Source organism: Gambusia affinis, linkage group LG01, assembly GCF_019740435.1.
Source record: "Gambusia affinis linkage group LG01, SWU_Gaff_1.0, whole genome shotgun sequence".
Classification (NCBI taxonomy): domain Eukaryota; kingdom Metazoa; phylum Chordata; class Actinopteri; order Cyprinodontiformes; family Poeciliidae; genus Gambusia; species Gambusia affinis.
The window spans coordinates 19,671,168-19,698,147 of NC_057868.1; the positions used below are offsets into that span (position 1 = coordinate 19,671,168).

Here is a 26,980-nt window from a genome sequence, read left to right on the forward strand (position 1 = left end):
ATCAGTTACTTAACTCGGCTGCTCAATTATGTCTGAGTTTCCCACACAGATTTTTTAGCTGGAGCTGCATTCTTCATGTATTTCCAACTGTATTTGTGTAACCAACCTGAAACATTTTCTACTACCAATGGACTAGTTAAATAAAGTTTCTAACTGTACATATTTACAGAGAAATTAAAGTTACATGTTTCAGAAAAAACAAATAAGTTAACTGAATTTTTTAAAATTTTATTTATTTATTTATTTTAAACTAAGACCTGGTCATAATTCAATTATGCAAAAGATACATGTCACAAGGGCCAGCACAAGGTTGCATAAGGACTAAGACAGATATTTGAAGGCTGTCCTGCAACCAATTAGGATGGTGGTATATTTGAGTTTACTCATATGTTGGTTCTTGAATCTGTAAAACATGTAAAACTCAAGTAAAGATAGCAATGGATTCAAATAGGAAACCAGCTGTAAATTCTAATTGTGGTTCTTTTGGCCTCAAACTCGCCATGGGATCAACACACGCAAAGTTTAATTAATTATACCTCAGGCTGGCTCAGAATGTGACAATACATTCTACACAACAGTGACAAAGACAGTGACAGACACAACCATTACAAACTTTGTGTGTCAAATAATTTATTTGTACCCTAAACAGAAAACATGTCTCATGCTAAATGGCAGCGATCTCCTGTTCACTGAATGCAAAATAAAAAATAAAATCAAAGGGGAAACGCACTTAACTTAAAGCAACTACATCACATTCAGGAAACCTGGTAGATGTTAAAAAATAACATAAGAAGTACAAAACACCTGTGTCATACTGCATGTAGCTACTCCACAAAAACATCATAATCATGACTGCTTTTGTAAACCAATCACAAATCGTTTTGTATGATTAAATAAAATGCTAAATAATGACAGTTTAGTCATGCTACTTTATATAAACTGTATAGTAATAAGAACAATGATACCTAAGATCTACATAGTGTCCTTCAAGAAACTCAGGGATGTTTTGCATAGAGTGCATAATTAAACTCAAGGAGTAAAGTCAAACAACATTTTGAAGAGCATCTTGTAACTCAGATGGGAGAGAGGCTGGTGCAAGCGACAAAAAATAGACCCTTGACACCAAGGTCTGACAGGTGCCCACGGCCGAGGACACTGAGGGATTTGCAGGTGAGAAGATCTTGTAAGTGATGTGGTATTTGGCAGGCAGCCGGTGGAGATTTGGGAGGCAGGGGGTGTTATGTTGGTAAGGCTTAGTGTGTGTTAGTTGACTAGCGGCTGAGCTTTGGACCCGCTGGATCTGGTCCAGGATTCTGTTGGAAATCTCCAACAGAGACTGCAGTAATCCAGCCAGGCCGCAACAAAGACAAAGATCAACCTCTCTGTTACAGTCAGTTATTGTTAGCTGACTGTAGAGTAATGTTGATGTGCAGATGAGAAAAAAAGACCTTTGGGAATAATTGGATGTTAAACTGGATAAAGTATGGCTTTTCCATTACAAATATGTGCAAAACTTTGTCAATATTCTGCTAATGTCGAAGTAATGCTATTTTACAATTCCTGTGTTTCCATTAAATAAGAAACACAATTAAAATCAAGTGAATAAATTTGTTCACACAATAAGTCATTAAACCACCAACTACTTCTTGTTGTTTTCTTTGTGGTTTTTGTCAATGGAAACATCCCGGTTGTTGGTTACATGACTCGTGTGATGATGCAAAAAAGTGTTTTGCAGTTTTGTGAAATGAACTCATTTTGATATTCCCAAAAAAACACCTCATCGTAGTGCCAAAACATTTCATCATTTTTTTTTTTTCAAAATTTTCATGTTTCCATTAAGTGAATTTATTTTTGAAATGTCAGATTGTGCAGTTATTTGTTCAATGGAACGTACATATTGACATTTAGGTTGCAAACATTGTTGGGTGGTGAGATGGTTCAACCATCCATGTCTATTAGTAGGACCTCAGCAGGTAGCAGTAGGTCTTTAGGGTGAACAACATGTTTTGACATGTTTTAATTTTATTCAGACATCTGATAAATGATTGTTGGGGTCGCATGGTGAAAGGTCTTTGAGATTCAGTTGGGTGTCTTCCACATATAAATCTAAAACCATGGCAGTACATTATCTGTGATGGTGAACAGTAAGAATATGAAACCACAGTTTTTAGGCAGGCCATGGTTAGTGTTTTCATGAAAAAGTAGAACATGAACTTCCAGTTTCTGACACTTAGTTGTGGTTGTTTCTGGGAGAAAACCTGGACTACTTTAGGTACTTACATGTCAACATTTAAACAAACTTGGTAAGAACAAAAGTGTGAATAAAGATCTAAAAACAGGAACACCCCAAACATGTCTATGCACAGGAAAAGTAACAGACTAAATGTTGGTGTCACATCTGACTTTGTAGAGTGATCCAAGACTCTGATGTATTTGAATGGATACTAAAAGCTGGGTAAACTGGCTCCTTAAACGCAGTCTTAAAGGTGTAAAGGTGTTCTCTTTGTGGTTGGATAGTGTGGAAGGACAGGGTTCCACCGTCACAGTCAAGCACAACCTCAATCTTAGATGGATGTTGGAAGGTCTCCCCCAGTGCAGCATTGTTAGATGAAGAGCACGCAGTTAGCTTGCCGTTTTTCCACTGTAGTCTCCAGGACACCAAGTTGTTCCCAAGGCGGCTGTGGTCTCCACGGCGAGGGATGCTCTTGTAGCATGCGCCAAGGGACCACATGCAGTTGCTGCCCATTTCTGCCACCCAGATATGCGTGCCTGTGGAAAAACCTTGGCTGCACAGGATCTGAGGTGCACTCAGGAAGCGCTCCGGGTGCTCTACGTAGGACTGCTTGGAGCTGGTGCATCTGACTGTGTGCAGGTCGTTGGACACCAACAAGCTAGGGTGGGCAGTGCAGACGTTGAAGGAGACCTCCAGAGGGTTGAGCAGGATGTGAAGGGTGTCAAGGAGACGAACCATTTCTGTGCGGAAGTCGATGGTTTTGAGGTCTGACTGGAGACAGTTGATACTCAGGTCGACCTTTGAGGGAATCGTGCTGGGTAGGCTGCCTGTGGTAGCATCTCTCATTTTCTGTTCAATCATTGTGAATCTGATGAGCAAAAAGAAAAGAAAATTATTTCACATCCAGTCATAATGCAAATAAAAAATATGCATGAACCTTAGACTGTTAATAAACGCACACATAGCTATCTTTTTTTGCAAGTAAAACTATTTTTCAGAGCATATCCAACTAAATTGTACAAGTATTTTGAAGTTTGTCTCTCCCAGCTTTGCACATCTAAGGTAAAAACAACAAACAGTTTCCAGTCCAGGGGGGGTACAGCTTGCTCTGTGGGTGGGCAATGCCCCACAATGTTCGCCCATGCCACCAGGCCTGGTTGTAAATGGCGAAGACATGAAAAATCCTAGAAGTAAAAATCTTTTTGCAAGGCACTGTAAGAATCACTCAGTAAAAAGTGGGACAGATTATGCTTGTACCTGTTTATGAAGGTGCATGTGTCTGTCTCACTGAGCACCTCGGATGCATTCTTCTGGGCCTCCTGCAGCAGCTGCTGCTGCTCCTCCAATGCACTCACTCCAAGCTGCCAGCTTTTACGCCGCTTCCCTCTCTCCTCCTCCAAAACCAAACGCAGTCGCTCCCTGAACCTACAAAAATAACACGTTTCATTTCATGTTACCAACAGGCTGCCATTTTCACTTTACATTAGTATTTTAAAAGAAAAACTCAGTGAAAACTGACATGCTTTTCAGCTGGACACCAACATTCTCACATTATTGTACCACCTGATGTTATATAAAAGTTTTAAAGTCAAGTAACTAAATTACTGTCAGCTGAATTAAAGCATAAAAGGTTTATGGGGGATCACTGTATCACTGTCATTACCCAAATTAGTGAAGTGCCAAGATGGATGTGCATTTCTTTCTACAAAAGTCACTTGCTAAACCTGCTACTCAAGTTATTACCAGCAGCTAAAGACTAGATGTACTCACGGTAAATTGGACAAAGCAGTACATTACGCAATTTCATTCTAAAGTGAAAGCAAAAGGCCATCTATCCAGAACATACTGCAAGCTGATACACAAACGCTGTCCTAAAAATGTTTTAGTCTTGTATTTATGTATTAGTTTAAAAAGTCATTAATAGTTCAAAAGTAGCTCTAGAACTGTTGCAGAGCAGGACTGTGCTAAAAATAACTCACCTGAAACCAAATCACCAGTTGTTCCTGTTTCCTAAGGAGCCATCATTATCAGTGCTTCAGCACAGCTAGCTAACACCGAAAGGCAGAAAAATAGCCACTCAAAGTTGCGTAAATGAGTTTCTTCAAAAGGCTGTGAGATTTGTGTTGAGCCTGTTGATTGGTTCTCACCCTGTACATAACATTAAGACTTGTATTATTGTGGTCAGTGCCTGCAGTATTTTAAGTTCTGAGGACCATGAGGGTGTCGTCATCATTTGGTCAGTAACACTTTTCCAACTTTGGTTGGACCATATCTGAAAGCTGTTGGCTTTTATTCTGAAGGCATATATTTGCTGTACTCCTTCCTAGAAAAGCTGGTCATGAAGAAATTTCATCTGGGATTCACACAACTGGAATCCATGTTGGAAGATGCCTCCATTACAGTGCCCATTTCTTATAGCCAATAAGTTCAATGATTTTTTGGCAACAAGTAAATAGTCACCAATTTATACCAATGCAGCATTCATGTTGTGCTTTTGTTCAGCATTTAAATAGACCTAATGTAAAGTAGCACCATTTTAAGCTCCTATTAACATTCTGGGCCTTACCTGTCCACTATTCCAGCCATACTATCCATAAGTGAGACTGCCTTGTTGACTATTTTATCTCCAACAGCCTCAGAGACTCCCTGGTCCTCTTGTGTCTTCTGAAGGAGGCACTCTGTCAGTTGCAGTCGGCTGGAGACCACCTGCAGACATACAGTTAATGTGTTGACATTTACATTTACATTACAGGAAAAGAATCTGGAAAAACAGGATGCAACAAGTCCAAGAATGTACACTGATGTTCTGTTCTAGATATCTTCTAATAGATGTGTTTCTTCTTCACTGAATAAAGATTAAAAGCAACTGGCATTTTTAAGGCAGTCATGCAGAGCCTAAAACTGTGCATGACTTGTCAGAAGTGATCACACTGTTCTCATCAGCAATAATCTCTTGTATCTGCTTTTGCATTGTTCTCAGTCATTTTTTACAAAACACTGCATGTGAACCATATTGGGACCAGTTTTCCCCCCAGCCTCATAGAGGCTATGTGTCCCTGTCTTTATCTCTGCCCAGAAAATTCTTGTCATTCCAACTCAGCAATCTGATAGAAAATCCAGAGTAGTCAGTAGAATAAAAAAAAAATCTTATGTGTTTATCACTGAACTGAGGGTAATGTCCTTAGAACACCATAAAAAAAACCTTCACATTGTTCTTTCTTGTATTTGCCACCTGGATATCATAATAAATATGTTGTCTTGAGTAATTCTGCTAGTTCTTGCATCCTAAACACAGTAAATGTAAACTTGTGTCAGGTACATCCAAAACTACCTTGCTACGGCTCTCCAAGGCTTGTCTCATCTCCTCCTCTGCCACACTGACGGTGAGGACGTCATGGGTCTCATTATGGCCTTCCAAACATGTGAAGCACAGAGACTTCATGTCATTAGAACAAAAGTACTCAAGTGGAAGGTTATGGTCAGGGCAGGCCCTGCTCCCCACATCCTTCAGAGGTTCCACCAGAGAGTGAGTCTTGAAGGACTCCCTCTCGTTGTGCTTCTGGAGATGCCTGAAGCACAGCGACACCTCACACTTCAGACAGGTCTTCACCGCTGGAGTCTTGTCATCTATGCATTGGTCACAGACAATTACATTGTCCGCCTCTCGGTTCGCTGGTTTGATCACATCCAGGATCTCTTCATAAATGTTTTGGGAAGAGGCTTGGAAACTCTCGACAATGTTGGAAAGTTTGACATTTTTCTGCAGGGTATCGACGCCGTCATGGGGCTCGCGGCACTCTGGGCAGCGTAGAGGTTCTTTGCTGTTGTCTGTGGAGTCAGCAGACTTGGAGATGCAAGCTAGACAAAAGTTGTGCCCACACGGTAGAACAACTGGATCGTTGTAGAGCTGAAGACAGATAGGACAGCTCAGCTCCTGGGCAAGCTGATCCTCTTGCTTTGATAAAAACATACTGAACGTTGAAAAGAATTGCAGGTTTTTTTCTCTTCTGGTTGTAGTTTCTTTCTTCGTTTTTGTCTCTCTTCTTAAGAAAACTTTTCATCCATCCAAGAGAGAAACTAGTATCTTATCCTTATTTCTCATTAAGAGAATCCACAGGTAGAGAGACAGCTACGGCAAAGAGCAAACAGGAAACAATGCTGACAGTTCTTATTGAAGTGAGAGGTAGGAGGTGCCAAACTTGTTTGCACAGCAACATTCCAGAGTTAAGATCGTCTGTGATGCCTGAAGTCACACCTGCATTGGGGTTACTATTGATGGGAAAATACCCTGTAAAAATCCATAGAACTTTTTTTTAAAGGAAATGTCAGCAATTCTTCTTTCTGAAAACCACCAGCTGTGATTTTAAAGCAGTGATGTAAGAACAAATACATCCAGCTTCAGGAATGCCCTTGTATCTTTCTAGACTGGCTCAATTAAAACACAACAGACTGAGCAAAAAAGAAAATCTTCATCAAAATTCATGAAATGCATTTGGAAACTTAATATCTTCTTGGTGAGAATAAAGCAGCTGTCATTGCTTCTGTGTTGATATACAGCAAAAAGGGGAAGTTCATATTTTATGTATGAGGAAAGTCACATCCTCTGCAAGTTCCTTGCTCACTGCAAACATGCCAACAAACAAGAAAAGGGAGGAAAAAGATGGTATCAAAGTTTCCGTTGGAGGCCAAGGGCAAATGTTGAGAAAAGTGTCAAGTCTTTCAGTGAAGATGAAAATTATTTCCCTAAAATTAGTAATCTGACTGTTTCAGAGGGCTGGCTGCAACTGTTTCCAAAAAAAGAAGCAACTTATTGCCAACTTGTAGCCAAAATCTCCTTGTTATTTTTCTTCTGTGTTTGATGACAACAATAAATATGGGACCATGACATGCTTTATTCCACTTGGTGATGTGCAGAACAACAGGTACAGGTATTGCTTTTGACTGTTTTGTTGTGAATCTTTATTTGTTGATTAATTACATGCTATTGTTCATGATCTAACTCCTGGGCATTCCTGTGAGTGTTTTTTTTTTTTTCTGGCACACCTCCCTCTGTGAACCAGACACCCGGTTGATCAGGCAATTCAAGCCTTTAGAAGAAATGGTAAATTGAAATGTCATTCACTCTCATGAGAGGCTGGAAATTTTCTATCACAAGTGGTTTACAGAAAAGAGGAAGTGGTCAAATAAAACCTTATCAACAACGTGGTTTGTGCTTTGATCTAAGTCAGCTGTGTTGCCCATATTTTCTCTGTAATAAATCTTTAAGTTTTCTGTATTCCAGTCGGTCTGTCGTTGTATTTCCACTTCCTTATGAACTCCACCCTGCTCACATTGTTTCCTCCTCCTTAAGGTTCCTTCTGCACTGTCCTCATGTCCATCTGTCTTGAAGATTCTTGTTGTGTGTACACATTCCAGGCTAATCCTCCCCTTACAGTCATTTGACCTGATTAAAGGCTGATTCTGAACTGAATTGTGAGGTTGACTGCTGTGTTTGTCATCTTTTGTGTCTTGTTGATCAGTTTGAATGCTTAGCTAAGAACAATAAGAGTTTTATTGCTTTTCTTCATTCCTAAACTATGGAATCAACAGCTCCAAAGAAACAGAAAGAAAGACTGACTTTAAAGATCACACATAGCTCTTTTTGCAGTCAGTAGCTGTGTTTCTATTAGCCGTAAAATTGTACAAAATGGATTTACAAAAATAATTTTTTTTAATGCCATGCCAATTTGGAAAATCCTTTTTTGATAAAAATTCAATTCAGTTCAGTTCAGTTCAATTCAATTCAAATAACTTTATTTGTCCCCGAGACCCAATTTCAAGGCACATGAGTATTAAAATGTTAACTGAAACTAAAAATCTGTATTTTCTCTTCTTTCTTATGCACTTCTTGTTACTGTGCACTATTTTATTTTTATATTTGTATCATGTTCGAATAAATTTCATTTCATTTCATTTCATTTCATTTCATTTCATTTCATTTCATTTCAAAAACTGATTCATAACTGATAACTCAGACAGTGGAATTAATAAAATTCCCACATACTAAAACATAAGTATGGAGTACATATGTACAGTATATAGCAAAAGTCCTTCAATGAAGAGAAAAAACCTGAGCCAAAACATAAAGTTAACGGTTATAACATCCATCCATCCATCCATTTTCTATACACCCCTTGTCCCTAATGGGGTCGGGTGGGTTGCTGGTGCCTATCCCCAGCTAACGTTCCAGGCGAGAGGCAGGTTACACCCTGGACATGTCGCCAGTCTGTCGCAGGGCGACACAGAAAACAGACAGGACAAACAACCATTCACACACACACTCACACCTAGGGAGAATTTAGAGAGACCAATTAACCTGACAGTCATGTTTTTGGACTGTGGGAGGAAGCCAGAGAAACCGGAGAGAACCCACATATGCACAGGGAGAACATGCAAACTCCATGCAGAAAGACCCTGGACCGGGAATCAAACCCAGGACCTTCTTGCTGCAAGGCAACAGCTCTACCACTGTGCAGCCCTCCGTTATAACAGTTATATATAATAACAGCAAATTGCAGAGAAAATCAAAAGAAGAAATAAGTGAGATCAGTTTGTCCTCCAACAACCTGAGCCAATAGCAGCTTAACTACAAAGATAACTCAGGATACATTCATGTTTTGATTCTGATTCTACCTTTTCTCCAAGGTTTATAATGTTTAGTCATTTTTAGCAGTTTTCCCCCTCTTTGTTTTACCTTAGTCTTGCCAGCAGAGGGCACTGTTATATATATTTTTTGTTTGGTTTGTTTTGTTTTGTTTGTGCAATTGCATGCAATTGCCACCATACGCATTTGCATACACCGCTGCATGTTCAGGAAGCTATGTCACTGAGTTCCTCTGTAAACATGTGAGCTCCTAACTGGTAAACATCTACCAGAGCTGCATTTTTTTTGTGTGGTCATATTATTAATTTTATGCTTATTTACATAAATTTTCTTGTTTCTTCTAATTAAGGTGAGCAAAATAATTTATTGGCATAAACTTGTAGATATTTTCTTGTGTCCAACAAACTCTATTCCCATGATAGTATTGATTATTTTATGTCAGAAACTAAAACACTTTCGGCTTTTTCATGTTTGCTGTAAACAACACTGAATTTTTTAAGAGGCAAAATCAAAATGTAGTGACTGAAATAACCCTTCTCAAAAAGGTGCAATAATCACTTAATGTGACCATGATGTTTTTAGAAGAATCTATTTTTCTACAACAACTATAGGCCTGTTGTTCTGTTTGGGTGTATCAATCTAAATTATCAACAACAAGGTAAGTAAGTTTTGTGTGGAGCACTCCTGCCCTTCCTCATTCAGCTCCTTCAGACTAGCCAGCAACAATTAGCAAACACCTGGTGGAACTGCACATCTGCTAAGCTTATCATGTTCAAGGTGTAACACTGCTGTGAGTAGCTGTAAACAGCTTAGTGAAGAAATGTTGTGAGTAATTTTATTCTGTCTGAGGATATGAATCCAGAGGATGGAGGTGAAGTTTCACCCACTGAGACCAGTAATCAGAGCAGCATCTGGGCATCTGGATCATCTGCTGTTTATCTTTAGTCCTGTAGAGGGAGACATAACTCTTTAAAAGTATACTCTGTGTATCAAACTGTCCACGCACCTACTCACCAAAGACAGAAAACTAAAACTGAATGAACAGACGTTGCCATGACTTGACGACGCTCTAAGTCAGTCATTGCTACATGAACAACAGAATCAGCCAAGGCAGATGCATCAAAAAGAATTGTGAAGAGTCTATTATTAAAAAAAAAAAAAAAAAAAAAGGACAACAAAAACATGGTAAATATGGGCAAATTTATCTTGCCAGGGTAAACCTTGCCCTTAGAAAATATTCTAAAAAATACTGCCCATTTGAATCAGTCATTTGTACTGGCATACCAAACTTCTACCATTCACATTTTAATATTGGTCTGCAGTCAAGGATGGCCCAACATCATTGCAAGGTTTGAAAATAGATGCAGCATGGACACCCCTGATTTGTATCATTTTCTGTCTTGGGGTTCCAGGGTGGGACCAAGCTGGAAGTGCTAATGCAAAAACGCTGGACCCAGCTTTGAAGCCTGGTTGGGTCGGGTTGGGTCAGGCCGGGCTGGGCCCTGCAGTGCAAAATGGTCTTAAGTCACCCTAATGGCAACATGCTGGCTGCTGTACACCATATTGAGACACAAGAAATGCTTTTTACATTGACTGTATTTCCTCCTATATTTAATCCTATGAAAATACAGGAGTCTTTATGGTAGTGACCACTAGAATGCCATTTTCTCTGCACGCTAATCTAACTTTTAAAAGTTTAAGTGACATGAGTAATTTGGCAAGACACTGTAAATTACATATATTTAACTCAGATCTAGATTAAGACTTTGTTTTACTGGGAACGTGCATATCACCAATTTTTTTTTAGCTATGGAGACACCAAATAAAGGATAATTAAGGATAAAAAGACACCAGAATTACATTCAGATTCATTCAAATGCCTCAAAACAGAACAACTCAGAGTGCTTTGCATGCACAGGCTCCGGGGCCGAGTCCTCCTCGTCAAATTGTGCAGATACAACGCAGAACCTCCAGTCTTTTGGATAAGGATAAGGTAAATTAAGGATAATTAAGTTTTCTCTGTATGTTTGTCTAATATTTTAGCTGATCAAAGCAAAGACCAGATGAAACAGTAGAAATAATCAACTTTAACAGAAAACCACATTTAAGAAAGTCTGATAATTATTTGCAAATTAAAAAGTTTTTTCTTTCTAATAAATATGATAAAGTGACTGAAAGGGATTTGTTTGTTTGACAGACAAACTGAACTGTCCTCTTGGTTCTCCAGTTCAGGTTAAAAATTAAAAGTGTGAGACTGTGTATGTCTGTTGAAGTATTACTCAGAATGATGAAAAATATTGTGTACAATAAATGCTTGCCTTTCACACACCGGCTTGTGATCAGCTATACCCATGAAAATAATATGCACTAAGTCATCCTCCTGTCCTCAAGACAGGCATCTTTAATTTCCATCCTCTGCATTGGGATGATATTAGGAGGTGTGCTTCTGGGACAGACAACAATCTTTCTGCTTCATTCTCTGGACATCCTGACAGGCAACACTGTGCTGATGAACCAGTTGGAAATCTTCATAAAGGACGGTCGGGTCTTTTTGGAACGTGGAGGGCATCTGATTTCCCCAATAAACACTAGTGACAACATGAATAACATTTTTGTGTCTCTACTAATGGTAGAATTCGCTGCGTTTTCCTCATTGTGGTTATTACCACCAGACATCTTTATTGGATTAGAAAACACACAAGCTGGGTATTAAAAAGTGGGGTAAAACAGAACACAGAGAAGCTCTTACTTTGGCGGATCCGGTGTGCATGACGGTTGTCACGGCTGCTCCATGCGATCTGGGTCTGGGACTGGAGCGCTCTCAAACATTTATTTCCAGTTACAGCATGAAAGTGTGTGTTACTGGAGCAAAATACCTACTTTGTGCATTTATTGTTGCTTGCCTTCAATATATGGATGTTATTCATAAACCAGCTGACTTCCCTATAATTGTGTTTATTTTATCTTTATTTATTGTGTCAACAAAATCAAAACTTGCTCTTTTGTTTTCCGTATGTCTTCCTAGTATTCTTGCATTGCCAGAAAAGAAAAAAAGGTTCTCTGTTGCTTACATCTATTTCACTGGCATTTTTCATTACAAATATGTTTAATGTTGTAAATCAACCAATCATTACCTTGCCCTCATTAAGCAGTACACACAGTGCTGTCGTGGAGAGCCTTTTGCTGGAGTTTTAACTGTCCACATTATGGTAGCTGTAAAAGGAGTGGGTTTATTTGAATCTTGGAAAAGTGGTGGAGCGTTTAAAATATGGGGTGGTGCCATGGCGTTGGGTGGAGCTGTCTTAGACATTTTTCATGTACTGGGCCCGGGTCCTTCCACAGGCATTCTTGTGGGGATTTCAGGAGCAGCAGAGGTATCTCTGGCTGGAGCTGCAGCAGTAATACACCAATCTGATGTACCTGAAGGTGCCTTGGAAAACTGGGGTTTACAGTTTTAGCATTTGCAGAAGGTTTTGTGTCCTCATGTACCCACAGCGGGCTGTCAGTGACCTTCTGTGTGCAGCAACATTTACCAGAGGAAACAATTTTACAGAGGAGGTTTGGAATTTGCTTACAGAGATGATGATAGAAGTATAGGTTGTGTTTATATTTGTGCATTACAGTTTGCTTAATATGGACATTTTTTCCAACCATCTATTTCTTTATCTGTCTTTTTGAGTCCTGCGTATACCTTGTTATTTGACCTATTCTTTACCTTTTTGCATTGATAAAATGTCTGCGATAATGGCTGTGTCTTGCTCACAGATGGCTAAAGTAATGCTCCAGGATCACGTTTAGAAAACAATGTGAAATGTACGTACCTCCAAAAGTCCAAAAATGACATATACCAAACAAAAACAAAACATACACCAGAAAGCTGCACCTCAACTACTCAACAAGTTACCGCCTTAACTTCTGTTCCCTACACATCTGCATTCAACCATAAATAGCCAATGCAAAGTTCCTCATAAATGTTGAAGTGTATTTAAATGAGCCAGCAGATAAGTATTGCTTCATGGTCACTAATGGCAACCACAGAGAGGAAAGTAAAGAAAACAATTTCACAAGACAGAAATCGGTATGAGTGAAAGTTGAAAAGAAACAACAAAATTTTGGTATCCACAGTAGTGGTGCAACAAAAATTACACATTACACACTGCCACAAGCATTTTAGGAGGCCAATGACACGCTCCACAGTGGTGTGAGCGGTATTAGGGGACTGCGCCTGAGGGAGAAGCTATTGTCCCCTCCAGGTTAAAAGATGAGTAATATTGTGATGATGTGCTGAAGGCCTGTGACGGACTGGCGACCTGTCCACAGTGAGTCCGCCTCTCGCCCGAAATGTCTCACTGGAAATAGGCACCAGCAGCCCTCCAGACCCCACTAGGCACAAAGGTGTAAGAAAATGGATGGATGGATGGATGGATGGATGTGCTTAAGGCTACATGTCAAAGAGCTGGATCTTCTTAAAGAGACAAAGGCATCAAGCTGCAAAGTCTCCGAAGCGACCGTACACATGGCTCAGTTTGCTGTTCATTCTCCTGTCATGTTTGCTTTTTCTAGATCACAACCTATCTGTGGAAAGTTATGTGTACCAGTTTCAGACTCTGTTATGTGTGTATGGAAACATAGTAAATTGAGACTAATTACTATTAACAGCAAATATTAATTGATGATGATGATGTATTTCAGATCAAACTGTCCACTGCATGATTATAAAAACAGAAGAATGTTTGAGCTTTACATACGATGCTCATTGAAAATGTTTTCTTATTGTTTATTTTCCTTTTCGTTTGTATTTTTTTAAGCTCAGTTCAAGCCTAATATTTATTCATATAGTCTAAAAAAACTATTAAAAAATTGTATTAAGAGTAATGATAATAAAATGAATAAAAAATGATCAGCTTTATCCTGCTCGGCTGTTCCTGTCAAGGTCAGGTTTAAAGTCCAATATGAAAATGTTTCGTAAGCAAGAAGAGAGTCTGAGTACAGACTATGTCTGAGCAAGAGGAGGAGTTTTGAGTACAAATTTTAAGAAGAAAGACATGAAGTCCTGCTTTCAAAATAACAATGTAAGCAAAAGTATTAAAGGTTTTGAGAACAAAAGACATAAAATCCTGTTTTCAGACTGAACATGTGTGCTCTTGGATTAGGCCAGAAAAATTCCTCCATATGAAGAGGGTTTAGTGATACGGCAAGAAAGTCTAGCAATAATCTAAAAGAGCTACTTTCACAAAGAACAAACTTCAAGAATAAACTAAGAAACTAAATACAGAGAAATTAACTAGTATGGCAAGACTTTTCAAGCAATAATTAATACAGAGCACTAAACAGAATACGGCAATACCTGAACTGAAGTAAAAACACAATAGAAGATGATATAAAAAAATCTAATGAGAATAATATTTATAAGAAAAACAATAATCTATGTGCAATATTAGTCACTGACAGAACTAATATGGCACAAAATATGAAGCATAAATTACCCTCAGAAAATAATCAAACCAATCAAAGCCAATAATCCAAGAATTGTGTCTCCAGTGTATTCAAGATAACATTAACCTTTTATCTGGTAAATATTGTAGATACCATAAGTTGGAGCTCGTGGGTTTAAAGAAAAAATCATATCTAGAATACAGTAAGTTATAACTGTGATATTTCACACAATTTGGGGAAGATGGAGAATAAAAGAGCCATTTTCAGTTTCTTTAAATTTCACCTTCTTTTGTGTACAAAATCAGTCTATTCTGCTGTTTATAAAGCCAGAAGGCTGGATATTGGATAGTGTATTTGAATTTTGTGCAGTTTCAAACATAAAGAGAGATTCCTTTGCAGATTTCCTTTTGATTTTTAAAAGCCCAGCGATGGTGGTGCTGAGTTGTGAAGTCTCAGTATGAGAGGGGGCAGGGCAATGCCTTACTTTGGAAGAAATCTGGAACCTATAAACTTGAGCAACTTCTGGGACAAGGAGGCAAACGTCACAACATTTAGATCTGGTTGGCTGCGCAACAGATCTCTCTCTCTCCGCCTGGTTGCTTCGACTGGACCAATCAGTTAGGACTCACTCCTCTTGCGTCCTGAAGCTTCACTCTCCTAAAATCCATTTCAGGCCAATCAGGGAACTGAGTGGGAGGGCAGCTGAAACATCCACAGTTGCCTGCCTTTAAAAATGTACACTCACTATGCTCTTGTTTCACATGCTGCTTCAGAAGAATAACGTGAGAGAGTTTGTGCCTCATAATGCATTCTTACAGAGACTGGAAGAGATCATTGTCGGGTTTTCACATGTGTGGATGAAGGAGATGACATTGAGTGCTTGCTCTTCCACTTTGGCTTGATTAAATATTCCCCAGGGAGAAGCTGTAAGGAAAAGGACAACAGCAGGAGAAAGACAAAGCAGAAAAGCAGAGGGAGGATCTCAAGAAGAACAGAACAGAGAAAAAAGACAATACACTTGAAAAAACTAGGTAAGCACAAGAGCGGAGCACATAGAGCAATTTAAAGAACTAAAGGGGAGGAAGAGTGTGTCAAAGTATGAGAGAGGATGAACTGTCCAGAGATGATCACCCTAAAGGAAGGGTGGTTCCCAAAGAGAAGCTGGCAAGACCACTTTCTAATGCCTGTCCTGTTGTCGTAGCCACTCCGGGCATTACCGGACGTAAACGTCAGATTGGCTCACACACAGAGGATCACCTTACTCCACTCACCCCTACCTCAACGGACAACAATGATAAAGTCAAACCAGAGGACATCATTCAGATATATACCCCAGCAGGCCCCAAAAAACTCAAACAGAGCCCTCAGCATCGGCCGCCTTCTTCCAGCCCCTCGCTTTCTCCCTTGCTGGGTCACAGTCCTGGAGGACTCCCAGCCCTTGAGGACCCACAAGCTCAGCGGGCCATTGCCAACATCCGCGAACGCCAGCGGACTCAGTCGCTGAATGAAGCGTTTGCCTCGCTGCGCAAGATCATTCCAACGCTTCCCTCGGACAAACTGAGCAAAATTCAGACTCTCAAGTTGGCATCCCGCTATATTGACTTTCTGTACCAGGTTCTGCAAAGCAACGAGATGGACAGCAAGCTTGCTGGGTGTAACTACCTGGCACATGAGAGACTGAGCTATGCCTTCTCTGTGTGGAGGATGGAAGGGGCATGGTCAACCATGTCTGAAGGTCACTAGCTGGGTCTGATAGGTCAAGAAAGTTCACAGGGAAGCATTCAAACATAAAGAGAGATTTCTTTGCAGATTTCCTTTTGACTTTTAAAAGCCCAGCGATGGTGAGGGCTTTCTGTAAGATCTTCTGTAAGCCACATTAGCCTTGAACCCCTTCAGGTTTGTGAATCAGATCGCCTCTAGACTGTTATTTAAATGTTTCAACTGATTATTGGGGGAGGGACACTAGAACACACTCAAAGTAAGACCTCCGTATGAATGTATATTCTGTTTACATTGTTTCTAATTAAGTTTAGAAAACTGGTCTTCATTGAAGAAGTTCAAAGACCATCTCTACAAACGTCCCTCCAGATGAGAAGAAATCATTTTACTTAAGGTCGTTTAATCTATTTGTTTTCTTTGGATCTGTAATCAGACTGCTGTTTAAATCAGGTGCTCTCATCTAATTTTATCACTGCATCCATCAGGCATACATACCACAATCCTAATTTAAACTTTATGTTGAGTATTTTTCTGTATGTCTGCTTTATCTTGGGTTAGCAAGAATAAATATGTGTGAAATATATAAAACCCAGCAGCTGTAGGGTTTAGATGAAACTCTTAAAACTGGTCTTGGACCTTTGCCTTACCCAAATCCTTTCAACTTTTAATTTTCCAGCCCTTGAAATCCCTTAGCCACCTCAGAACTCGAGTAACAGCGGAAAATGTAGCCATGGGCAGTTGCCTCTTTCAAAACAAAACCAAGCCCCTTTGTGTTTTCTCTTGGTTCTAAAGAGAAACTCCTGTTGAAATATTTTCTTCCAGTTCTGGCTCAAATTTAGCTTGCATGGCACGAATCTCTGATACAGCTACAGCTCGCTGACGAGGAGGCGTAATGAAAACAAACAGTCTTTTTACAGCCATTAATCATGTGTGTCATCATCAAAGGGGAGGCTGATGTGGCTCCCCACTGGGCTTAGCGTAAACCATGGGCAGTGATGGAGGAGGTGAGAGCTGATTTATGCACACAAACGTGGACTTGTGCATAGGTGTAGCCATTTGCATGTACGCATTCCCTACAAATTGCATGTTCTTCATGTATTAGGTTCTAAAAATACCTCTGCAGTATATGTTTAAAACTCAGAAGTATTAGCAGAGCAAAGTTCACTTTTTTGCCCCATTGAAGCACCATGGTTATTATTCTTACTGTTGCTTTTATTTTAACAAGGAAAGTACAAAGAGGAATGAGCAGGCAAGTTGTTAGCTTCCAAAACAAACCCATGACAAACCTGACAAACCACTTCTTACTTCAGTGCCAGCATGCAAAAAGATCAGCAACCTATCATTTGTCACAAGGGAACGTTTTCAACTGAGATGAATAATTTACATTTTTTGGAGCCCTGCAGTCAGTCCAGTGTGGTCTCAGAAGGCTTAAGCTCTCTGGCATATTAGAAGATGCTTGACTTTTCAAAATGACTCGTCATCCAGGAGAGATAATATTGAATAAATTGCCAAAGAGATACTAAAATGTTCCAAATTACTTTTCAATTTAAAAAAAAAATATATATTTGTTCAAGCAAATTGTATGGAAATTTCCTTTGCAGATTGTTTTTAATGTTTATGGTCCCATTTGTATCTGGGTTACCTCTAAACAGGTATTTGCATGAATTAAAACTGTTCATCTCAATTCTTGAAGATATAGAACAGCATCTGTAAACTTTACAGATTCTAAAAATCCATATTCATGTTGCTTCCATAACATTTTGCCTTTTTTTTTACTTCAAGCTGATAAATAAAGTCTGATGTTTCAAATTGTTTGGCAAAAAGTGGCACTTCATTACAGGCTGGATAAGATATGTGTGTCTTTTTTATCTCTGCTGTCAAGTTAACTCCATTATTGCCTCTTTACCATTATTTGGTGCTATAGTAAATATTGTGCTAATTTGCTTATATATTGATACAGGTATAAAAACACAAAAATATCTTGGGAATTAGATGTGCATTCACCTAATTTGTATGAAGTCTAAAAATTTGGGGCTATTTCTCTAAACCAGGGGTCTCAAACTCCAGTCCTTGAGGGCCGCTGTCCTGCAGTTTTTAAATGTGCCACAGGTACAAAACACTGCAATGAAATGACTTAATTACCTCCTCCTTGTGTAGATCAGTTCTCCAGAGCCTTAATGACCTAATTATTCTATTCAGGTGTGGTGCAGCTGAGGCACATCTAAAAGTTGCAGGACAGCGGCCCTCGAGGACTGGAGTTTGACACCCCTGCATAACCAAATACATGTTATTGAGGGCCACTGTTGGCAGAACCATAAATTTAAATATCCTGTTCACACCTGACAGTATCATTTTTGGATATGTTAGAGAAAAGACTAGAAGACGATTTGATATTCATCCATTCATTTCTGGATGAAATAATGAATTGTAAGATAGTAAAATGATAATAATTTTAATGGAATGTATTTATGACTTTAATTCACAATAGAAAACCTGGTTCACTTAAACCAGTGGTTCCCAAAGTGTGGGGCGCGCCCCCTGGGGGCCAGGGGGTGCCGTGCCATTGCACTATGGGAAGCGGTATGGATGAAAAAAAAAAAAGCTACACAAAAGTGTTTTACTGTAGATGGTTTGTAGTGTATTTTGTTGCACCCTGAAGTGTGAAATAAACTTCAGTGGAGGTTGAAAACAAAATGTGTGTATAGGTTTATGTCTGGTTGAACGTGTGCCCAGTTGATTTTTTTTCTCTTTTTTGGGGGGGGATTTTATTGTAATCCATAGGGGGGCCCAGAAACTGACTTAAGCTAACATTAGGCTACCTGTCAAGCTGCTAGTTAGCAAAAACTAGCATTAGCCATATTCAACATTCACACTTTGACAGAAGAATTGATCAAGAAGATAAGGAAAGCTATATTAAAAGTGTGCTACATTGAAGATGTATTTTGATGTCCAAATTATGTTATTTATGACTAAAAGACGTAATACTTTAGTTTGGGGTTTTGAATTCAAAAGAACCTACCCTCTCAAAACTGCTTGGTGAAAACAATCCTCAACAATCTTCTGCACTTCTTTACGATAAACGCTGCAAAGATTTATTCGGCCGCTATGTCCTCTCTGTCTCCTGCCTCTCTTGTTAAACTGTCTCCCTCTGGTCCTGGTCCGCTCTCCCTGGTCTCTTTCTTTAACGAGGTCCCGGTGCCTTTGCCTGGTCAATCACGAACAGTTAATAACTCTGCAAAAGAACAAGGTAGTGTGCAATTACGGCGTGCCGAACATTTATAGCCTGTTTGGTCCTGAGTATATGTTATTCTTACATTATATATTTTCATTGAAGCAGGAGTGACCTGATGGTTGATTTCTGACACTTTTACAAAAACTGAATTTTGAGAGTGACGAGACTAGAAAGTAAAATATAAAAAATAAAGTTACAAAGGACTCTGCATTAGAAATATGAAAGCAGCTATGTTTTTTTTTTGTGTCGTAAAATTTATAACAATCATAATTTTAAAGTTTCTAATTTAAACATATGAATGCAACATTTCTCCATCAAGGACATTTATTTTCAGTCCACCTTTTCATTTTAACTATATGTCATTATGAGAGGTGATAAAAGCTGCAGCCACCTCAGTTTAAGTAATACAACCTTTTTGCTGTAAGGAATTTATGTTCATGGCCAAAAAGTTTTGGCAGTGGTATAAAAAACTTGCAAACTCTGTAGTTTAGAGTTTTTCTGCTGACAGTTAATGTTTCCAGGTTACTGTTCATTGTAATGAGAGGCATGATAATACACTGCTGGGGGCTTAAAAGTTTATTTTCAAGCAAACAATATGACTTGAATTTGATTTTGTGACACCAAGTTATTACTTTATTTCAGTCACATCACAGATGGAGCTTTCTAAAGAGTCCAACTAAAATTACTAGCAATCTAATTAGCAGATTCTATATACAAGAGGTGTAGATGTCAGCACTATATACATCTGAAGAAAAGACTGCTGCTGTTGTGGCCATTTATGCTAAGTTTTTGTAGTTTATAATTTCTACCAATTTAGCTTGTTCTTTGGGTTGTTAGAATATGTTTAAATTAATTTAGAACCAAAATTTGTAATTAATTTTTATATTTGGAATTGTTTAGATTACGTGGCTAATTGTTAGACCCTCCCATTAATTTGTGTAATTAAGAACACACCGGGTGCTTTGGGGGAGGTTTTTTGTTTGGTAAATGTCTGGTGTGGACGGGAGGTTTGGTAGAATGATTTTTTGACCACTTTTTCCTACAAAAAAAACTTATTCCATATATTCAAACCACTTTGTTGTACCGTCAAACATTAAAGTGAGATTATTTTTCGTTTTGACTAAGCTACAAGATGTTTTTAGTTATTATTTTGTCTATACTTTTGCATTAAATAAATCAATACAAAAGTGCATACAAATCCGAAAACTCTCCTGTTACCCACCACGGCCTTTATTGGAAATTTTGGTTTTTTGGAACAAAAGGCTGCGACAGCTGCTATTGTTCTTCTAAGATCTTTAAAAAGTTCACTGGCAGGGAAAAGGTTTAACAAGAGAAAAATGATTTTCTACTGAGAGCTGCCCACCAGTGCAAAGTTCAGCAGGTTGGTTACTTACAAAAAAAAAATAATAATCACACAGTATGATGCTGCCACAACCACATTTAGCCAAAAGAATATTATGTTCAGGGTGATGTCCCCCCCCAATATGCCTTGTAGCAAACTGCAAACAGGATCTTTTACATCTGTCTTTTTACAATGGCTGTCTTCTTGCCTCTTTTCCACAAAATCTGGATTTCATGAAATGAACAGCTTTCAGTTGAGCTCTCCCACCGAGTCATAGAAAAACCACAAAGACCAAAGTTCTGCAGAAAATACCAGGACGAACACTAATAAGCAGGTGTAAGATTGTTTGCTCTAAAGAAATAAATCCCACTTCTGATTGCTTTGGACATTTTGGAAAATCAGGGAACAAGCCAGGGCTACCAAGAGCCCCGTGTCATGATGCAACCCATGTGTCACGCTGCTTCTCATCCAACGGAGACGGCTGACTCCCAGTTCTACCCCAAAAACTCTGCCATCAATAAAGAATGGGATCAAAACGTCCTCCAAAAACAACCATTTCCAATGACAGTCAGGGAGTGTTTCAATATGATAGAGCACAACATCACAATGTAATAGTGGTAAAGTAGAAGATCGAAAGACTTAAGCTATTGACTCTGCTGAAAATTTTTAATCTTTAAAACTTCTACACTGTAAAACCTAATTGGGGCCTGCCCCATAGCAATGCATAAGGAGAGCAGTGACTGACTTGCGAAGCAAGTCAGTCACTGCCTCCATGCATTGCATGGGCAGGAACCTATTGTTCTACACCCAATAGAACGCCTCTTTATTTATTGGGGCCTGCCCCATAGCAATGCATAAGGAGAGCAGTGACTGACTTGCGAAGCAAGTCAGTCACTGCCTCCATGCATTGCATGGGCAGGAACCTATTGTTCTACACCCAATAGAACGCCTCTTTATTATTTATTATTCATCCGTCACCCGGAATGCGGCTCGCACCGCTGCGAGCCCAGCCACAAAAGTGGTATCAAAACGTGCGGCTCGGTCCCGACAGGTGTGCTATTATTTTTATAAGGAATCGGACTTACGATGGCGACGTAAAAAGCGAAAAACGAGCAAAATTTCCAACTGCCGAAACGCAGAGCATAACTGACACCAACTGACGCTCCAGTAGAGTGAGAATTTAAGCAGATTTCTGAACCCAAAGCGATTTTGAAATCGCCGTCACGCCCACAAATATCGCCCGATTGGTATCAAACTCGGTCATGACATTGATACGCGTGCCTGCTCCGGTAAAATGTGTTCGATATTTCTCTAGCATTTACGGTTTTCTGTCAAGGTGCTTCAGAGTGAAATTATGGGACAGGGTAACTGACGCTCTCCCTGATTCACTTCCATGTATTTCTGAAAAGTTTCTGCACAATTTTTTGTCTCATCACTGCAATTACTGTGAATGAGGTAAAAATATGAATTGCGGTACTATCGGAGAAGACAAATAGCCCTCTCATACGCTTCAAACGGTTTTCAAATATGTATTACGGTTCCTGAACGGCAAAGGTTTGTTCGGAGTGCTTTTTCCATATTAATTGGCTGGGTGTCTCACAAAGATAGAATTTTTTTCCCCCCTTTCTGTCTCACACAGACATGACAGTTAGCAGCTGATCCATTACCATAGCAACGGAACACATGAGGCCAGAGCAGCTGATTTATGGGAGGACACTCTGGAATGAGCTGGCCTTTAGAACTACTTGTGTTTTGGGCATTTTATAACTGATTTTAACAAACCATTGTTACACACAGGATTAATGTGTAATTTTAAATAAAGCTTAATTGAAATTTCCCAATAAAAGCCCCAATATCTCTGTCAGGTTTCAGGTAAGGCGCTGAAAAAATCTCTGCCTATATTATCTTTTCCTCTGAGGTTATGGCACTGGCTTGCGCAGCAAGCCAGTGCAATGGCATTAACCTTTGACCTAATGATATTAAATAGGACTATCAGAACACCATATCTGTAGTTCTAACTAACACTCAGTTAAAACAGAGCTTCCATTTAGAACTACTGGCTGTTTAGGCCAGTAAATAAGAGATTTAACTCAAACACTGTTAGGCATTGATTAGTGAGCATTAAATAAACTATTAGCTATTTTACTTACTTATTAGTCATTTTAAATATACTGAATTGAAAGTCAATTACCATTCATGATACCCTCATGCTATTGGCATGCATTAGGTAAAGATATGTTTGGCCTGCTTTGATCAGAAAAACTAACTGCTTCAAACTATTAGGATTCCATCTCTCCCTGTGTGTTTCACTCACATGACAGTTGAGCTGCTGTTTAGAACTACAAAGACTGAAGGTTAGAACTACAACATGGTGGAACTGTCAGTTACTACAGAGGAGGACTGAGCTGGCCTTTAGAACTACTTGTGTTTTGAGCATTATAGAAACGATTTAACACATTCACTGTTACACATGGGATGAGTTTGACCATTTCTTATGATGCTTACTGCAAATTTCAAAATAAAAGCCTTAACATTCTTGTGATTCTCATTCTATTGATTACATTGCAGCTTTTCTTTAGCATTGATGCAATTCTTAGCATCAGAACGCTGGGTCCAAACCGAGGGCACACTTTGGCAGGCCCCAGTTAAATTTCTTCAGGAATTTTCTATTTATTGGGGCCTGATAGCAATGCAGAGCAGTGACTGATTAGGAGAAGCAGTGACTGATTGCTAACAATTTAGTCACTGTTGTGCCTGCCATGCATTGATACAGTAGCTTAGCAAACAGTCAACCTACGGGCACACTTTCTACACCCCAGTTAGAATTTCTTTATTTTCTATTATATATTATTCTTCCGTTACCGTTAATGCGGCTCGCCGCTCGAGCCCACCACAAAAGTGGTATCAAACGCATGCGGCTCGATCCCGCATTGAGCTATTATTTTATAAGGAATCGGACTTACGATGGCGAAGTAAAAAGCGAAAAACGAGCAAAATTTCCAACTGCCGAAACGCAGAGCATAACTGACACCAACTGCCGCTTTTTTAGAGTGAGAATTTAAGCAGATTTTTGACCCCAAAGCGATTTTGAAATCGCCGTCACGCCCACAAATATCGCCCGATTGGTATCAAACTCGGTCATGACATTGATACGCATGCCTGCTCCGGTAAAATGTGTTCGATATTTCTCTAGCATTTACGGTTTTCTGTCAAGGTGCTTCAGAGTGAAATTATGGGACAGGGTAACTGACGCTCTCCCTGATTCACTTCCATGTATTTCTGAAAAGTTTCTGCACAATTTTTTGTCTCATCACTGCAATTACTGTGAATGAGGTAAAAATATGAATGTGTACTATCGGAGAAGACAAATAGCCCTCTCATACGCCTAAACGGTTTTCAAATATGTATTACGGTTCCTGAACGGCAAAGGTTTGTTCGGAGTGCTTTTTCCATATTAATTGGCTGGGTGTCTCACAAAGATAGAATTTTTTTCCCCCCTTTCTGTCTCACACAGACATGACAGTAAGCAGCTGATCCATTACCATAGCAACGGAACACATGAGGCCAGAGCAGCTGATTCATGGGAGGACACTCTGGAATGAGCTGGCCTTTAGAACTACTTGTGTTTTGGGCATTTTATAACAGATTTTAACAAACCATTGTTACACACAGGATTAATGTGTAATTTTTAAAGCTTAATGGAAATTCAAAAGCCCCAATATCTCTGTTGGGTGAGCGTTAAAATCTCTGCCTATATTATCTTTTCCTCTTTATGCACTGGCTTGAGCAAGCCAGTGCAATGATTAACCTGACCTAATGATAATAAAGGACTATCAGACCATATCTGTAGTTCTAACTAACACTCAGTTAAAACAGAGCTTCCATTTAGAACTACTGGCTGTTTAGGCCAGTAGAATTTAACCCAAACACTGTTAGGCATTGGATTAGTGTGAGCATTTAATATGAAGCTTATGTTTATTTTTCAAAATAAAAGCCTTCATATTGCCCTCGGTTAATGCATAACATGATATTAGAATGCTTTATATTCTTCTCTCAGGTTAGGGATCTGCCTTAGCAAGGCAGTTCAATTAAGATAAGACTTTTACCTTAAATAAACTATTAGCTATTTTTTACTTATTCATTTTAAATATACTTAATTGAGTAAATAAATTACATAAAACATTCAAATGATACCCCAAATGCATTAAACACTTAGGTAAAGATATGTTTGGTTTTGATCAGAAAAAACTGCTTCAAACTATTAGGATTCCATCTCTCCCTGTGTTTCATCTCATGACAGTTGAGCTGCTCTTTAGAACTACAAAGACTGAAGGTTCTACAACATGGTGGAACTGTCAGTTACTACAGAGGAGGACTGAGCCCTTTAGAACTACTTGTGTTTTGAGCAAAATAAACATTCACTACACACATGGGATTAGTTTGACCATTTCTTATGATGCTTACTGAAATTTCAAAATAAAAGCCTACAATTTTACATCATATGCTCATTTTATTTTAAGATTGGTTTATCCAAAGCACTCTTAGACATGGATTAGTGTGGGCATTTCTTATAAGCTGCAAATTTCAAAAGCTATATGCTCAGTTTGCATCATGTAAGATGCAATATTAGAATGATATAGGTTAGAACTGCCTTGTGCAGCAACATTAGCATGTTTTTACTTAAAAACAGTTTATTTTTTCTATTACCTTGAATATTTTTTGCATCAAGTTATGAGCATATTAGATTTAATCCAACTTTACATGGATGAGTTTGATATGAAGATTAAAAAATTTCAAAATAAAAGCCTTGACAATTTTTACATTATGTAATTGTTTTTAGGCTGTGACTGGTTTATCCAAAGCACTCTTACACATTGGATTAGTGTGGGCATTTATTATGCTTACTGAAAATTTCAAAATAAAAGCCTCAATATTTCTGAATAATGCACTGCATATGCAATGATATCATTCTGCATTATCTTTTCTCAGGTTAGGAACTGCCTTGAAAAGGCAGTTCATTAGCATTAGCCTTGCTTAAATAAGCTATTAGCTATTTTTTTTACTTATAGCCAAGTATACTTAATGAGTAAGTCAGTATAGAAAAATTCAATCCCCATGCTACTGAGCATTCATGCTAACATTAGCATTTTGCTAATTTAGATTCATTTAGTTTATCGCTGAATGGTGCAAGTCCATGTTAGTTATTCTTGTGATTCTCCACATAGTTCTTTGAATTTTGAACTTAGCTTAGCATGCAAATTGTTAGCATCAGGCTGGGTCCAAACCGACACACTTTGGCAGGCCCCAGTTAAATTTCTTCAGGAATTTTCTAGTATATTTTATTTTTATTCTTGCTTTTCGCATCACCGTAGCCCACCCATAAAAGTGGTATCAAACGTATGCTCGATCCCGCAGCTATTATTTTTATAAGGAATCGGACTTACGATGGCATAAAAGTAAAAAACGAGCAAAATTTCCGAAACGCAGAGCATAACAAACCAACTTTTTTTTTAGAGTGAGAATTTAAGCAGATTTTGACCCCAAAGCGATTTTGAAATCACACGCCCACAAATATCGCGATTGGTATCAAACTCGGTCATGACATTGATACTGCCTGCTCCGCAAAATGTGTTCGATATTTCTAGCATTTACGGTTTTCTGTCAAGGTGCTTCAGAGTGAAATTATGGGACAGGGTAACTGACGCTCTCCTGATTCACTTCCATGTATTTCTGAAAAGTTTCTGCACAATTTTTTGTCTCATCACTGCAATTACTGTGAATGAGGTAAAATATGAATTGCGGTACTATCGGAGAAGACAGCCCTCTTATACGCTTCAAACGGTTTTCAAATATGTATTACGGTTCCTGAACGGCAAAGGTTTGTTCGAGTGCTTTTTCCATATTAATTGGCTGGGTGTCTCACAAAGATAGAATTTTTTCCCCTTTCTGTCTCACACACTGACAGAGCTGATGATCCATTACCATAGCAACGGAACACATGAGGCCAGAGCAGCTGATTTATGGGAGGACACTCTGGAATGAGCTGGCCTTTAGAACTACTTGTGTTTTGGGCATTTTATAAGATTTTAACAAACCATTGTTACACAGGATTAATGTGTCAATTTTAAAAGCTTAATGGAAATTTCCCAATAAAAGCCCCAATATTCTTTGAGTGCAGCGCCGAATGCTGCAAAAAAAGCCTATATTATCTTTTCCTCTCAGGTTATAACTGGCTTGCAGCACAGTGCAATGGCATTAACCTTGACCTAATGATTAAATAGGACTATCAGAACATACAAAGTTCTAACTCAGTTAAACAGAGCTTCCATAGAACTACTGGCTGTTTAGGCCAGTAATAAAATTTAACCCAAACAC

General features: G+C 38.9%; 2 protein-coding genes across 2 annotated transcripts; one reads left to right on the top strand and one right to left on the bottom strand.

Annotated features, from left to right (window-relative positions):
• Nucleotides 1–266: 266 nt before the first annotated feature.
• Nucleotides 267–6,377, bottom strand: LOC122833236 (E3 ubiquitin/ISG15 ligase TRIM25-like). The gene is made up of 4 exons (XM_044120668.1): nucleotides 5,565–6,377; nucleotides 4,800–4,939; nucleotides 3,491–3,658; nucleotides 267–3,101 (listed from the first exon to the last, which is right to left on the bottom strand). Exons 1-4 carry the CDS (start codon nucleotides 6,201–6,203, stop codon nucleotides 2,393–2,395), a joined length of 1,656 nt encoding a protein of 551 aa, XP_043976603.1. The 5' UTR covers nucleotides 6,204–6,377; the 3' UTR covers nucleotides 267–2,392.
• Nucleotides 6,378–15,067: 8,690 nt separating this feature from the next.
• Nucleotides 15,068–17,922, top strand: LOC122830164 (twist-related protein 2-like). The gene has a single exon (XM_044115303.1). It carries the CDS (start codon nucleotides 15,411–15,413, stop codon nucleotides 16,053–16,055), a length of 645 nt encoding a protein of 214 aa, XP_043971238.1. The 5' UTR covers nucleotides 15,068–15,410; the 3' UTR covers nucleotides 16,056–17,922.
• Nucleotides 17,923–26,980: the final 9,058 nt, after the last annotated feature.